Here is a 14,795-nt window from a genome sequence, read left to right on the forward strand (position 1 = left end):
CGTGTTTCATCTAATCAACGCTGCTCAGCTATGCAGAGCGGCTATGAGGGAGTGTCCTCCCCAACTTCCCCCACGCCTGCGGGACACTGCGACCCGCAGGTGGGACAGCAGGACAGTGTCTGTAAAACGGGACTGTCCCGCTGACATCGGGACAGTTGAGAGGTGTGGTAATAGGGTGTGGGATTCTGAAACTGCCAAGATTTCAGTCGAGTTAGCAGTTACATTTAAAGTGGAAATGTTTAGTAAATCAAAGCCAGGTTAGTTTTGCCTTGCTAAACATTGCCACTTTAGATTTGACTGCTAACTCTCCAAAATGTTGCCAGTTTCTGAATCCTGCACCCTGTTACATTTGACCCTATATGTGCTTTGTAAAATACATAATCATTGATGAATAAACCTCATTGTATCATAGTATTTGATTTTAATATCTGTTTAGCTGTGGATTATAGCCTCTAGTTTTGGCTCTTTGGGCCACTAGTTTTTCATTTATGTTTTTGTTTTATATTTGGTTCTTGACTCCTTAAATACACAGAACTATATTAATGCTTTTTCTTTAACCAATATTAGGAGTTAGAGTTTTTCTTTCCATCCAGTGGAGGACGTGGACCAAAAAATACTGCAACATTCACCCAGTCTACATGCTGCATTATTAAGCCTCATGCTGTTTTAGAAGGTAGGCATCTTTATGTTCTCACTTAATATAGCTCTTTATGATGATTAAATAAGGTTAGGTTCTATGTTCAAATCATATTTTCATATGTATTTTCATTGGTTCACCAAAATCGTCCCTAGTAGCAGCTTTTTAAAACCACACTGATACTCGTGTTTTAGGTGGTCTGAATATGACTATTTACAATATTTATCCTGTATTTTTGCAATTTTCTTCATCTAGAATTAATATTTCTTTAAGCTGTTATGTTATCCATTTCTTTCCAAAGAATTCATAAAAATAGGATTTTGTTTTTGGACATACACAGAATTTCTTAAATGGGTGTGACCTTTTGGCCAGTATATTCCTGCGGAATCAGTCCGCGGTATGTTGTTAGTGTATCTATCACAGAGCAGTGTGGTCAGATGGCCCCTAAGTCTCCCTGATACTGATATCTGAAAAATGTTGTGTAGATGCTGCTGAAAACAAGCGTTCAACCTGACTAGGGGAAAAGTTGAATGTAATTGATGTTCAAAGCTATTGCAGCTGGATGCCCTTTCGCACCCAGTTTTAATGCATTAATGGAACATAACAAAACAGTATTTTAACCCCACAAACTTAGATCTTTTTGGTGATATATAAAATTCTGCTCAAAATTTACACTAAGAACATACTTTGGAGCTAATCATGTGCCCTTTCCGCAGTATACAAGATTAAAACCCAAGTTTCTATACTTCATATGGTACCTGATCTTGAGTTGCATGCAAAGTGTCTCCAGTTGTGGGCATCCGCAGAAGTTATGCTAATGAGAGAAGCCGTAGGGCTAATGCGGGGCTTAGTGTGTCAACAAGCAGAGACGCATGCCACCCATTGGTTATACACCAGCCGCCGTAACCATTTTCATTAGGATCGGCCTCTGCACCAGCCCAAGGCTGGTAGGCACAAGAGATCCAACAGAACAGGCTTCCGTACCCCATGCAGATGACTCAGAATGATAGGGAGCATTAGATACATGCCTATGACACTCCCACAAGACAAGGCCGGTTCCATACGCTCACCCTGTTGCCAACCATAGTTTTACAGAAAACAGATCCGGTGAAGTTCTGAATGACTCAGAATAGGACAAAAATAAATTTGCATGTTAACATGTGCTATATGCAAAACTTGCATTTGCGCCCATAAACAGCGATCCGTCTGATTCAGAATCGGGCCCATTATGTCTATGATTACGCACATGTACAACCTGTGTTATACTGTAGGTGACTAGATTTACCTGTGAAATTTTTATAACAACATAAACTTTAATTACAAATTCCATTACATGTTTTTCACTGAAGTCTATATACAGTATTGCTTGTATGTTGTTAATCCACAGAATTCTAAATAACCGCCTATATTTTTGTGTCTCATTGTGTATTTTTAGGGGCGTTATTACAATTTGTATTAAAGCTGCTCCATTTGTAATTACAACACACTAAACATTGAAACCCCGAATGTTTGGAATTCATATGTAGCTTACTTGTATACAGTTGCATGCACCCTGCAGGAAGCCCATAATCGTGAATTATAAAGACATTTGACCTGCATATTTTGAGTGATGATATCCCAATGTATTCGGTGTTTTGTATTTCCATTTTAATACTGGGAAGAGGATTATATTACCCAAGAAATTAACCATAGCTTTGTGCTAGTCTGTGTCAGCAAAACTTATGGCATAAAGTTACAAAATCAAATATATGGGGCCAAATGTAATAGGGTGAGAGTTTAGAAAAGTGAGAGTTTCTGACACTTTTTAAACTTTGCCAATATAATAGAGTCCAAAAACAAAGTAGAGCGAACTTGCATGTTTTTTTAGACTTAGAAAACTCTCACAATTTAAAATCTCTTTCAGATGTTTTCCCATTTTGAAGATAAAACTCAACCAATGTGAGAGTTTACTGCTAAACTCTCACATTTTCTAAACTCTCACCCTATTACATTTGGCCCATGAAGTTTGTAAATGTTCACATGCCTAAGAGTATGCTGCCCCTTTTGAGCCACATGCAGTTTTATGCCATTTTTCCTTTGGGAGAGGGAGTATAACATATACCAATGTAGTGTGGTCATCCCATTGGCAAAAAAAAGCAGCACATATTGCAAGATGTACGTAGACTAAAATTAAGGACATATTCATTTACTGTAATGAGCTATGGAGATTGTCTTGTAAATTAGTGCCCTGTAGCTGGTTTTCTGTACCGGGTGTTAAAATATGCACATTTCTTTTGTCCACAATCTTAAGGCTAATAAATGACTGCTTCTTAAGGCAGCATTTCTACTATTGAGCTTTTTGGAATCAAATTGCCTATGTAGGCCACTTTAGTTGTACTGCATTGTGCCACAGGGATGACATTTAGCAGCCAAATACTTTGTAGAGGGGAATGGAAATTATCCATAGTGGTATCCTGTGCAATAAGAGGATAAAATGCTCCAGAACAATCATTCTGCTAGTTGTCATGCCAGAAGGCAGTGGTGGTAGTCAGTAGATGTGTCCTCCTAATACTGTGCAAAATATAATCTGATTTAGAATAGGCCTCAATTTTTAGGACTGAATGCTGTCTTAATGCTGGCTGTTGATCACTGGCCATTGTAGCATGCTCATTGCTACCACTGGTCGTCTGCACATGCTCATTGCTACCACTGGCTGTTGGAACATGCTCCTTGCTACCACTGGTCGTCTGCACATGCTCATTGCTACCACTGGCCTTTGAAGCATGCTCATTGCTACCACTGGCCTTCGGAGCATGCTCATTGCTACCACTGGCCTTCGGAGCATGCTCATTGCTACCACTGGCCTTCGGAGCATGCTCATTGCTACCACTGGCCTTCGGAGCATGCTCATTGCTACCACTGGCCTTCGGAGCATGCTCATTGCTACCACTGGCCTTCGGAGCATGCTCATTGCTACCACTGGCCTTCGGAGCATGCTCATTGCTACCACTGGCCTTCGGAGCATGCTCATTGCTACCACTGGCCTTCGGAGCATGCTCATTGCTACCACTGGCTTTCGGAGCATGCTCATTGCTACCACTGGCCTTCGGAGCATGCTCATTGCTACCACTGGCCGTCGGAACATGCTCATTGCTACCACTGGCCTTCGGAACATGCTCATTGCTACCACTGGCCGTCGGAGCATGCTCATTGCTACCACTGGCCTTCGGAGCATGCTCATTGCTACCACTGGCCGTCGGAACATGCTCATTGCTACCACTCGCCTTTGGAGCATGCTCATTGCTACCACTGGCCGTCGGAACATGCTCATTGCTACCACTGGCCTTCGGAGCATGCTCATTGCTACCACTCGCCTTCGGAGCATGCTCATTGCTACCACTGGCCGTCGGAACATGCTCACTGCTACCACTGGCCTTCGGAGCATGCTCATTGCTACCACTGGCCGTCGGAACATGCTCATTGCTAGCACTGGCGATCAGAGCATACTGACACACTGGTTTGGTCTGCAGTTTGAAGACAGAGCAATTTTTTGACGGAGCCTTTTTACTATTTCCCATGTAGGCAGATACACTTTTACCAGTCTGACTAATACAAAAAAACAGAAGTGTGGGGCTCAGTTTGCTGCCTTTGATTTAGGTGCTAATATGTTACAATGAATCTACTAGTTAGAAAACAGCTGGTGAGCAAAACTGCATACATTGCTACACTGCTGCTTTCAGCACCTGCAATTCTCATATTGTGAGAAATCATTTCTTGAAAGCAGTGACTAAACAACCTTGCATTAATGAAATTCTTGCTGCACTTTTATGTAGCTAGCTGAACTGCTTTTGTCTTTTTTTTCTTTTTATTTCTTTGTATTTTCTCTAAACCTTCGTTCAATGGTTCAGGGTATTATTCATACTTTCTCTGTAGATCAGCAAAATTTCAGGAGTTGCCCAAGAAGCCAAAGTGTCTTATGTAATGGAGGATGGTGAATCAATTCTACAATATACAATGGAGAGAATTACATTATTGCTTAATATTACATGTATTTTTTTTCAAACGTTTATGAGTAGCATTCAGTATCATAAGTTTTTAGTATCAGCCTTGAACATGTAATCATTTTGTTATAGAATCTTTGCAGAATATCTTGATCTAGTTAATATTGTTATTTATTGTACAACACTAAAGTGGTAATTCAGTTCTATGCATATTTTTGTGTTCTGATTGAAAGGATTAATGTTTGTGTTTCATTGTGATGTAATTGTCAGTGTGTTCTTATGCAATTACATTTTCACAGCATAAAATGTGTAAATTGAATCAAATAACTGTGTGTGTCATTTCCAATTCTGTTATCCCAGTGAGCCAAGTAGGAGCGTTGGTTGTAAGTCTGCAGCAAAGATTTATGTATTGTAAGGGAATTTGCCATAATTTAGTAAATGCGACCATCATTGTCATGTTCCTTTATCCAACACCCCTTATTGCAGTGATGGTTAGTATAAATTACATTGCTGCTCTGGGCATGTACCTGCCTTGACTGAATGTTAAATATAGTATTTGCTAAATGGCCTCTTTAGTTATTGTCAGAGCCTAGAGGGTCTTGACATTTTTTGGTGGCTTTACAATGCCAATCACCCAAATGCCTGTTGCTTTCACATTGCACATTGCAGGGGCCCCTTATATCCGTTAGTGTTTAAATGTTTGATGGTTTTGTAATTAGAATCCAAATCTATGTTTGCTTTTACTATACAGAACCCAGATGTATAGTGACTACGAAATGTAGACCCCAGTACCATTCAGTGATGTGCGGTGAGGTCAATGGCTAGGGAGGAACACATGGAGATGGTTCTGAGTGTTGGGAGCCTGTCTCACCCCCTACTCACTGTAACTCTCCCCTCACTACACTAAGCTTCAGTGTCCATTGATTCTCCTACCTGCATCACTGTGTCTTCTCTTGCTGCTGAACTCTGATCTCTCTGTGGAGTCTAGTGCACGTGCTTCTGTGGAGTCTAGTGCACGTTCTTCTGTGGAGTCTAGTGCATGTGCTTCTGTGGAGTCTAGTGCACGTGCTTCTGTGGAGTCTAGTGCACGTGCTTCTGTGGAGTCTAGTGCACGTGCTTCTGTGGAGTCTAGTGCACGTGCTTCTGTGGAGTCTAGTGCACGTGCGTCTGGGGAGTCTAGTGCACGTGCGTCTGGGGAGTCTAGTGCACGTGCGTCTGGGGAGTCTAGTGCACGTGCGTCTGTGGAGTCTAGTGCACGTGCGTCTGTGGAGTCTAGTGCACGTGCGTCTGTGGAGTCTAGTGCACGTGCGTCTGTGGAGTCTAGTGCACGTGCCTCTGTGGAGTCTAGTGCACGTGCCTCTGTGGAGTCTAGTGCACGTGCCTCTGTGGAGTCTAGTGCACGTGCCTCTGTGGAGTCTAGTGCACGTGCCTCTGTGGAGTCTAGTGCACGTGCCTCTGTGGAGTCTAGTGCACGTGCCTCCCTGAAGACTAGTGCACGTGCCTCCCTGAAGACTAGTGCACGTGCCTCCCTGAAGACTAGTGCACGTGCCTCCCTGAAGACTAGTGCACGTGCCTCCCTGAAGACTAGTACATATAAGACTTGAAATCAAGGTGCTTTTGTTTCCTGAGAGCTTGCACTATTGATTAATTAACCATTCGAATACCTAATTTATATAATTGTTTCATTTTTTATTTTTTTTACTCTATTTGTTCTTATCTGGTTTCATTACCAAATCTACTTGCTTTTCTAACTGATAATGTATTTCTAATTTCCAACTATCCACATTTTTGCTGCTAAAGTGATTAATTTCAATATATTATATAAACATGATTACTTTAATACAACTTTTTATAATGGGTTTAATGATTTATTCAGCATATAAGATGACTCCAATACAAAGTCTTAAGGGGCACATCCACTAGCAGACTGTGAAATGACAGCACGATTACGAAATTGTAATCGTGCAGTCGTTTCACAGTCTGTGCTGTGCCTACAATGAACGATCAGTCCTTCAGTGTAGGTACCCTCCATCATCCCCGAACATGGGCAATCTGTTGTTATCGACAAAGTGACCAGCATGTTCGGGCAATGATAGATGCCAGAAACGACCAGCAGTGGTCATTTTTGACATTTTCATGGCCGATTTGCGAACGATTAGTGAACGATTGAACGATAATGCTATCATTATCGTTCAATCGCTCATTTTAATCGGGTAGTGGATACCTGCCTTTAATAAATCACATTATCACTATGATGTCTAAAGCTATCAATGTATACATGTACATATTTGGGTGATCCTGTTTGTTGAGACTGGCCAAATACTGACATCCAGGCCTGCTGTTGCACTGTGAGTGGCTCAATCCTCAACTACATTATGAATGAAAACTACCTGGAAGGTAAATCAGGTCAGTTGATGACCTCCACCGTCACATATGTGTAACCATTGCCCAACCCAATTGTGAGAAGAGTGCAGAGCAGGAAATGCACAGTGCAATTCAGTCACATATCACTGACATTTGTGGACAGATTTCTTACAGATTTAGGGTCCAGCAACTAGGCTAAAATACTGGATTGCACTGTGTGTCAGCTTACATTTATGTCTTGGTCAACCACATTTGCAGCTTCTATATTTTATTTAATCAAATTGATTAATTACATGCTAATTAGGTTGTGCGTAGTTATAGCGGACATAGCATTACACCATTGATCTAAGTCAATGAACTTGATGATTTGCATGATGTATGTGAGTAACACCATTGTCCCTAGTGTAACCTTGTTAATATATAACTATTTTAGCCCTGTCTCTCAGAGACTGCTGTAGATGATTTCCAGTCTTGTGCTGTATAAGTCAGTGGAAAATTACCTCTGCCTTTCCTGTGTGACCAAAGACTCATTGATAAGTCTTTACTAGTATGACAGATATTCGTTGCTAAGCATCAAAGTTCAAAACCTTTGATTTATGGTGTTACGTACAGTTGTAATAGTGTGACGTATTCATCAGAGACACACGATAGGTGAGACAATAGCGAGCTCTGTGTTTAAAGCACTTGGGTGCATAGTACAACAATGTGAAATTGTTTTGTAGATGAATGACAACATTTGTTAATGTAATTATTTGGCATTATAGCACACCAGCATATTGTGTTTTGTTAATTATAGCTTATGACAGTCCTTTTTGACCTTGGAAATTGATTTCCAAGATATGTACTGTAAATCATCAGCATTAAAGAAAAATTGTTATAATCGTCTGGGAGTGACTTCACGGAATGTGTCTTCAGAGGCTGATTTCTGCTCACAGCCTATGGATTTGCAAGCAGGGATCAGCCTACCATAATAGCTGTTCATATGTGCAGCTCATGGGTAATTGTATTCCCATCTATATGCCATGTAGATTGAGTTTTGAGTATTGCTATTGTCATTTTGTAATTTTTTTATTATTCCAAACTTTTGCAGATGACAAACTTGTAGAAAAAGCAGACAGGGTAGACAGTCACAAAGAGTTATAGCATGGTGGTTCTATGGCAAGGCTTGTGATCACCCTCAGTATGCTTCAATACAGTGTCAAAATGTTAAAATATTGATGTCAAAACCCATTACATTATGGTGACAACGCCTGTTACATTTATTCTCTGGTTCTAGGGGATCTTCACCTTTAATTGGAGCATGCAGTCTCCACTGTCTCAAAACTCAAAGATAAATATTGCTGCATGTACTACCTTACCCACCAGTGAGCATCGCCTAACCGCCATACAATATAGAGTGCATCAGTGACCACCATGTAATACAGAGAGGATTAGAGACTGCCATATAATACAGAGTCAATCACCACCATATAATGCAGAGAACCTCAGTGAGGCCATAAAAAACAGATAGGAAGATGTATGAATAGCCGATATGGGGGTTCATTGTTAGATGCACCCCTGTCATTATCGGCACTGCTATTTACAATATAGCAGTGCTGATGTGCTGGGCAAGGTATGAACGTCCAGTGGCACTGACTGTTCCAACAGCTGCAGCTATTGATATCGACAGCTGCAGCTATCTTTGCCCTAACACCCCACATCAGGGGCAGCACTGTTCCTGCTGCGACGGCTGCCGGCTACAGGCTGCACTGAGATCTCGCGATGCTTACGAGGTCCCACGCATGTCCATTGGAGCCAGCCGGGAAGGGCGTCACAGTGCATCAGCACTAGGCTGATGCACTGTGTACTCAGGCAGGGTTCATCGGAGGGGGGGGAGTTTTCACTCCTCCACTCCAGCAGATGCGATGTTAATACATCCCATCGGTAGTACCTCTACAATACATCTACCCTAGAGAGTCTCAGTGATAAAGATTCACCATCACCAGACTCATGCATGCTAGTTGCTGTATTGACATGTCAGCCAAGCCTCACCTTTAAAATAAAACAGGGAAAGTTTGACGTCTCATTGCTGTGCTAGAACCTGCTGTCAATCAAGATTAGAGTCACCTTGTGGGTTTCCCAGAGATGGTAGAGGATTCATAGCCTGAGGCATTCCCAGAAAGATTGTTGATGTTCGAGATTGAAGAGAGACATTCTTCTGTAAATTCTTTTACCCTTCACCTAATGAATCTTCCCCGCTGACCTTTAAAGGGAAAATGCTAAATTATTAGGATAGAGATGATGTCCTTCAAATGATGAGAGATAAAGGCCCTATGCTATTTGAGACTTATGCTGGCCATACACTAGTACGTCCAACAGCTCCCTGGCAGTCCCGGCCGCACGATGTACACACGATCTCACGATACAATTGATTTACATTTTAGGAGGGAACGTCATTGAAAGAATACACACTTCTTCAAAATGTAACTCAAATGACGCCGGTCGAACGCACGATACATCGCATGCACAAATACACGGCACGATCTGCATACAATTACGATAGATAGGGCTGCACATCTAATCATACAATACATGCCCATAGCAATCAATCAGCTTCTGTCATTTTATAGACTGTGCTACATAAATGACAGTTGGAAGCTGATAGGTTGCTATGGGCAACTTCTCCACTTTATCTCTCAAAGATTTGATTCAACTCCCCTTTACATTCCATTACGTCCAAGCACGCAGCATCAGATAATCTGCGATCACATCGGCCAGCTGAGTGATCCATGAGGTCATGCAAGCCGGCCGCCGCAGATAAAACGAAGAGGCAAGAAAATCTCCGTCAGCAGACGGAGTTCCTGGCCTCTTCCCTCCCACCAATACCTTCGTTTTGGGAAACTGAGGCCATTGCAGTCCCCTCCCCGCAAGTAGCAGCAGACTTTCAATCACTGATAGTCAGCTGCCACTCTGTGTGCGATCACCCAGGACCCGTATTGCACATTCGCAGCTACTGGTCCAGCTCCTGCACAGATTCCTGACTATCTGGAATCTGCATTCAGCAGTGCACTTACTTACTGCTGAATCAGGGCCAAAGTTAATATCTGAAAAATAATTCCACCATCACAAATTAGAAGCAAGTGAATTACATAATTTAATTTCTTAGTTTGTGCAAGTTATAATTTGGGACCATATGCTAATGAACCGCATTATGGGCCTGATTCAGACCCGGTCGCTATGAGCGTACGCTCGCATGATGCGTATGCAAATATTTGAAAGTGACGCGGCGGGGAGCGATCGCTCACCAAGGCATAAGCACACCCATCGTACCTGTACGAGCGTTCACTTTGTGTATGCAGACTCCCCTTATCGTATGCAGAGACGCCCACTGCCCCACGTCAACTCCTGGAAGTTTATGAAAACATTGGTACATCGACCACTATCGGATGTGAACGCAGTGCTTGTGGTAGCTTTTTTTACTGCAAGCATTGCGAGGAAAACAGAAGTAAAAAATGGCTGGCGACGTGTACTATGACGCTGCCTGTTATTCACGCCTCTAAAACGGCGTTGAAACACTCAGGCACGCCTGCGTTCGCATCTCCAACCCCCCGTTTTTACTGGACTGCCCCTGTCACCACCCACAAACGGCCTCTCCTGTCACTCACTCTGCTGGGCTGGTGTTGCTGGGCGAGCGAGGGATCTGTGATCGCACTGTGTAGTTCGCGTATGCGCACTGCGATGCATGCGCAGATTAGCAACCATCGGTAATTGTGAACGGACTGCAGATACCGTCCGGGTCTGAATCAGGCCCTATGCACTAACTAACTAAACAATGAGGGCCATATACAGTTAGCTTATGATGACGGCTGCCATCGCTAACGGAATGCTTGTGATTGGCTGTTTGCGAATGCACTGCTAATAGGTACCTGCTCAGGCATGTATTTTATTTTGGTGTGCGTGTTTATGCTTATTATTATTATTTTGGTGTGCGTGTTTATGCTTATTATTATTATTTTGGTGTGCTTGTTTATGCTTATTATTATTATTTTGGTGTGCGTGTTTATGCTAATTATTATTATTTTGGTGTGCGTGTTTATGCTTATTATTATTTTGGTGTGCATGTTTATGCTTATTATTATTATTTTGGTGTGCGTGTTTATGCTTATTATTATTATTTTGGTGTGCGTGTTTATGCTTATTATTATTTTGCTGTGCGTGTTTATGCTTATTATTATTATTTTGGTGTGCGTGTTTATGCTAATTATTATTTTTTTGTAACTGAGAATGTTTCTGCATTCGAGAAATTTTTCACGTTTTTATTGATTCCCAATTGAGTGTATATATATATATATATATATATATATATGTATTGCAAACAAAGCAATATGGCTGTAAACATGGTTTGTGGCATATACCTGGCATAAACTAAAGCAGATGCTGACCTGCATATATCTTGCCATAGCTTCAGCTTTGCATGCCCAATATTCCTGCAATTAGCGCTGTCCCATTAGAATTAATCATATCAAAATGCAGTAAAAAGTGTGATCTTTCTACATTTTCTTTAAATAGATCATCTTTTTAAAACTGCTATATATAATATTACATTTCTCCAACCATATTACCAGCTGTCTTCACATCTAAAATAAAATCCTGATCCAGTAGTACAATAGTTTGCATGTTAAGCCATAGCCAAATAGAGCTTAACATGAAATATTTTAAGTTGAAAACGGATGTATGAAATAAAATTAAAATCACTTTAATATTGAAAAAGCGGTAAATGAAAAACTTTAAACCGGGGGATTACTGTACACACAATTGCAGCTGTTGTATGAATGCAAATTGTGCCTGCATTTTGTGGAGCAATTGCAGGCAGCTATACATTAGCCCCTGAAAACACAGTAGAGAGACACGCACGCACACACACCTACCTCATTAAGAATTGAACATAAGACCATTTTGTGGAGTATAAATATTCACCATTGTTGTTCTGCACTAGTGTGCCAGCATACATCTATGATGAAGTTTGTGCATTTTGGACACAAGCACCTCAATGGACGGTGCTGTGGAATATGTCGGCATTTTATAAATAAAAAGATAATGCAGGCTGTGATGTCTCATATTAAAAATGTAGATATGCAGACAGATATGCATGAGTCATTCTGCAGATAAGCCCTTCCCTTAAACAGGCCAAAATGATATGTATTTTAAAGAATATTCTGCTGGAATCTATGTATGTAAAGTGATTATGCTATTAGACTCACTGTTACATACCTTATGCTACTTTTTACCTTTCTAGTTGTTAATATGGGTATGGTTTGAAATATTGACACCATAATGTCGATGTGGTACAAAATGTTAATAGTTAAATATTATGTTAGTAACCTGGCACAGTATTATAGATCAATTAATAAAAACACAAATGGAATGGGTGGATGCTAGTGTGGCAGGGGTGTGTTCTGGGTTACAAGTGATGGGTTCTAGACCCGCTAGGGGTGGGTTCTAGGGTCTAGGTAGCAAGGGTCATTAAGAGTGGTCTGGGTAGCAGCATCCAGTCAGAATGATGACAATCAGAATTGCAACAGGTTCTCAAATTTGACATAGACATAAGATTAATAAGCACAATGTTGACATTCACAAATGTCGACTTGTAATGTTGACACCAGAATGTCGACAGTACATTTTTGTGTTATTTTTAGGGTTAGGCTAAAATATGCAAATAACCGTATGTTGATATTCTGGTGTTGACATTTGAATCATGTTGACATTTGTGAATGTCAACATTTTGCTTGTCGACTTAATGCCCATGTCGACATTCTGAATGCCAATTTTAATTCTACAACCTAGGTAGCAAAGGGTGGGGGCCAGGATGGAAAGGGTGTGTTCTGGACTGCAAGTAATGGGTGCTAGGCCCACATGGTTGTATGCTAGTGTGTGAAAGGTGGTCTGGCTAGCAAGTGGGTTCTACTGTCACTAAGGGTGGCCTGGGTAGCAAGGTTTGGGTCATAGGGTGACCAGGGTGTGTTCTGGGTTGTAAGTGATGGGTGCTATGCCAACTAGTTGTGTGGTTGTGTTCTACTGTGGTAAAGGGTAATCTGGGTAGCCAGTGGTAGGTGCTAGGGTCACTAGAGGGGTCTAGGTAGCAAGGGAGGGTGCTAGGGAGACAGGGTGTGTTCAGGGTTGCTAAAATGGATACTAGGCCCACTATGGGTGGGTGCTATGGTGGCGAAAGGTAGTATGGCTAGCAAGTAGTGGGTGCTAGGGTTACTAATGGTGAATGCCAGAGTAATTATTTTATTTTATTGAACAGAGCTGCAGCTTACTTATTTTAACATAATGTCAATCATCTTTTTTACTTCAACATTAGTTAAATTAACTATATCAGATGTGCTAATGCAAGCAGCCAACATAGTGGGTTTGTTCATCTCTTTACTGGAGCACAAAAGAACAATGGGCTTGATTCAGCAAGGGTCGCTATTGCTAATGTGCACGCAGTTGACTGATTGTTGCGTTCTGCGTATGCATCGCAGTGTGCGAGCGCAAAGACGTCACTGCGATCATGGAGATCCATCGCAGAGTGATTGACAGGCAGTGAGCGTTTGGAGGTGGTGACTGGTGGGTGGTCGGCGGAACACAGGTGTGCCTGACCATTTGAACTCCGTTGCATGGGTGTGCATTAATTAGCCATTATGATTACAAATGCAGGTTGAGTACTTATTGCGTGCAATGAGGTTAGCAATTTCTAAGTAAGGTCAGGACTGCTGTAATTCTGCATGAGGGGCCCATGGTAAACGATGTTACCAATGTTTGAGGAGGATTGCAAGGTATTGCGAATGTGAGCTAGTGGTAGTGCGACGGCTTTGCGATTGCAATCGTTAGCATACTTTCGCAGCAGACCTGCGTGCGATTATGGAGCTGCGATCGCAATAGCAATCCTTACTGAATCAGAGCCTATGTCATTTACTTCTACTAAAATATAAGTAAAGAAAAAACAACTAACATGTTTTAGAAAAAAAAAAATATTGTGACCCCTTAATGCCATGCAATTAATGCAAGCTATGCCATGAATTTAACTAAAGGTTAGCAGCAATAGCAACAACTGCTAAATACAAAAGTAAAAATAAATAAATAAACAAACTGTTTTATACTATTAAATAAAAATGATCACTTAAATTCATATTTCCATAACCTACGAGGTGTGGCTATTAAATAACGAGACTGTACTTGTAAAAAATGAACCATACTGCGTGAGTTAAAAGGGAGTGGGGGAACATCGACCTTGGACTATCCCAAAACGGTTTGGGAAGTTTAACCCCTCTCGCACAGATAGTTTGCTGTCACACAGTGTTCAAAGAAGTTGTGTTTTTCCCATGCGTCATAAAAATGCTTAGTTCAATAGTAGAGCAACGTATTAACTTAAAGTTTTTAGTTAAATTGAACAAAATGTCCCCCGAATCTTTCCGTATGCTTACCAAGGCTTACAGGGCAGATCGTATGTCACATGCACGTGTGTTTGAGTGGCACAAAAGATTTAGTGATGATGTCGAAGATTAGTGTCCCGGAAGACCGTACACAGGCCTTTGCAAAAACAAATGAAAAGGTGGAAAAAATTTAGAAAATTGTTCGAATTGACCATCGGCTCATCATCCGAATGATGAATCACTATTACTACAATTTTTTTTTTAGCAACTTTGAGGGAAGAAATCAGAAGAAAGAGGCCAGAGTTGTGGAAAAATTGTTTCATCCTTCATCAGGACAACACACCAGTCCACACACCTCTCTCTGTGAAGAAGCATTTGGCTGACAAACAGATTGCAGTGCTAGAACACCCTGCATAC

At 41.3% G+C, this 14,795-nt stretch overlaps 1 protein-coding gene across 2 annotated transcripts in view; it reads left to right on the forward strand.

The window, feature by feature from the left end:
• Window positions 1–14,795, forward strand: part of NME7 (NME/NM23 family member 7) — a 194,536-nt gene that overhangs the window by 99,310 nt on the left and 80,431 nt on the right. For both annotated transcript variants that reach the window (XM_088444953.1, XM_088444954.1), the window contains exon 7: window positions 568–673. In XM_088444953.1, the coding sequence (XP_088301079.1) occupies window positions 568–673 (106 nt within the window). The remainder of the gene's footprint in view (window positions 1–567; window positions 674–14,795) is intronic.

Source organism: Taudactylus pleione, unplaced genomic scaffold, assembly GCF_031769625.1.
Source record: "Taudactylus pleione unplaced genomic scaffold, aTauple2 ptg000374l, whole genome shotgun sequence".
NCBI lineage: Eukaryota > Metazoa > Chordata > Amphibia > Anura > Myobatrachidae > Taudactylus > Taudactylus pleione.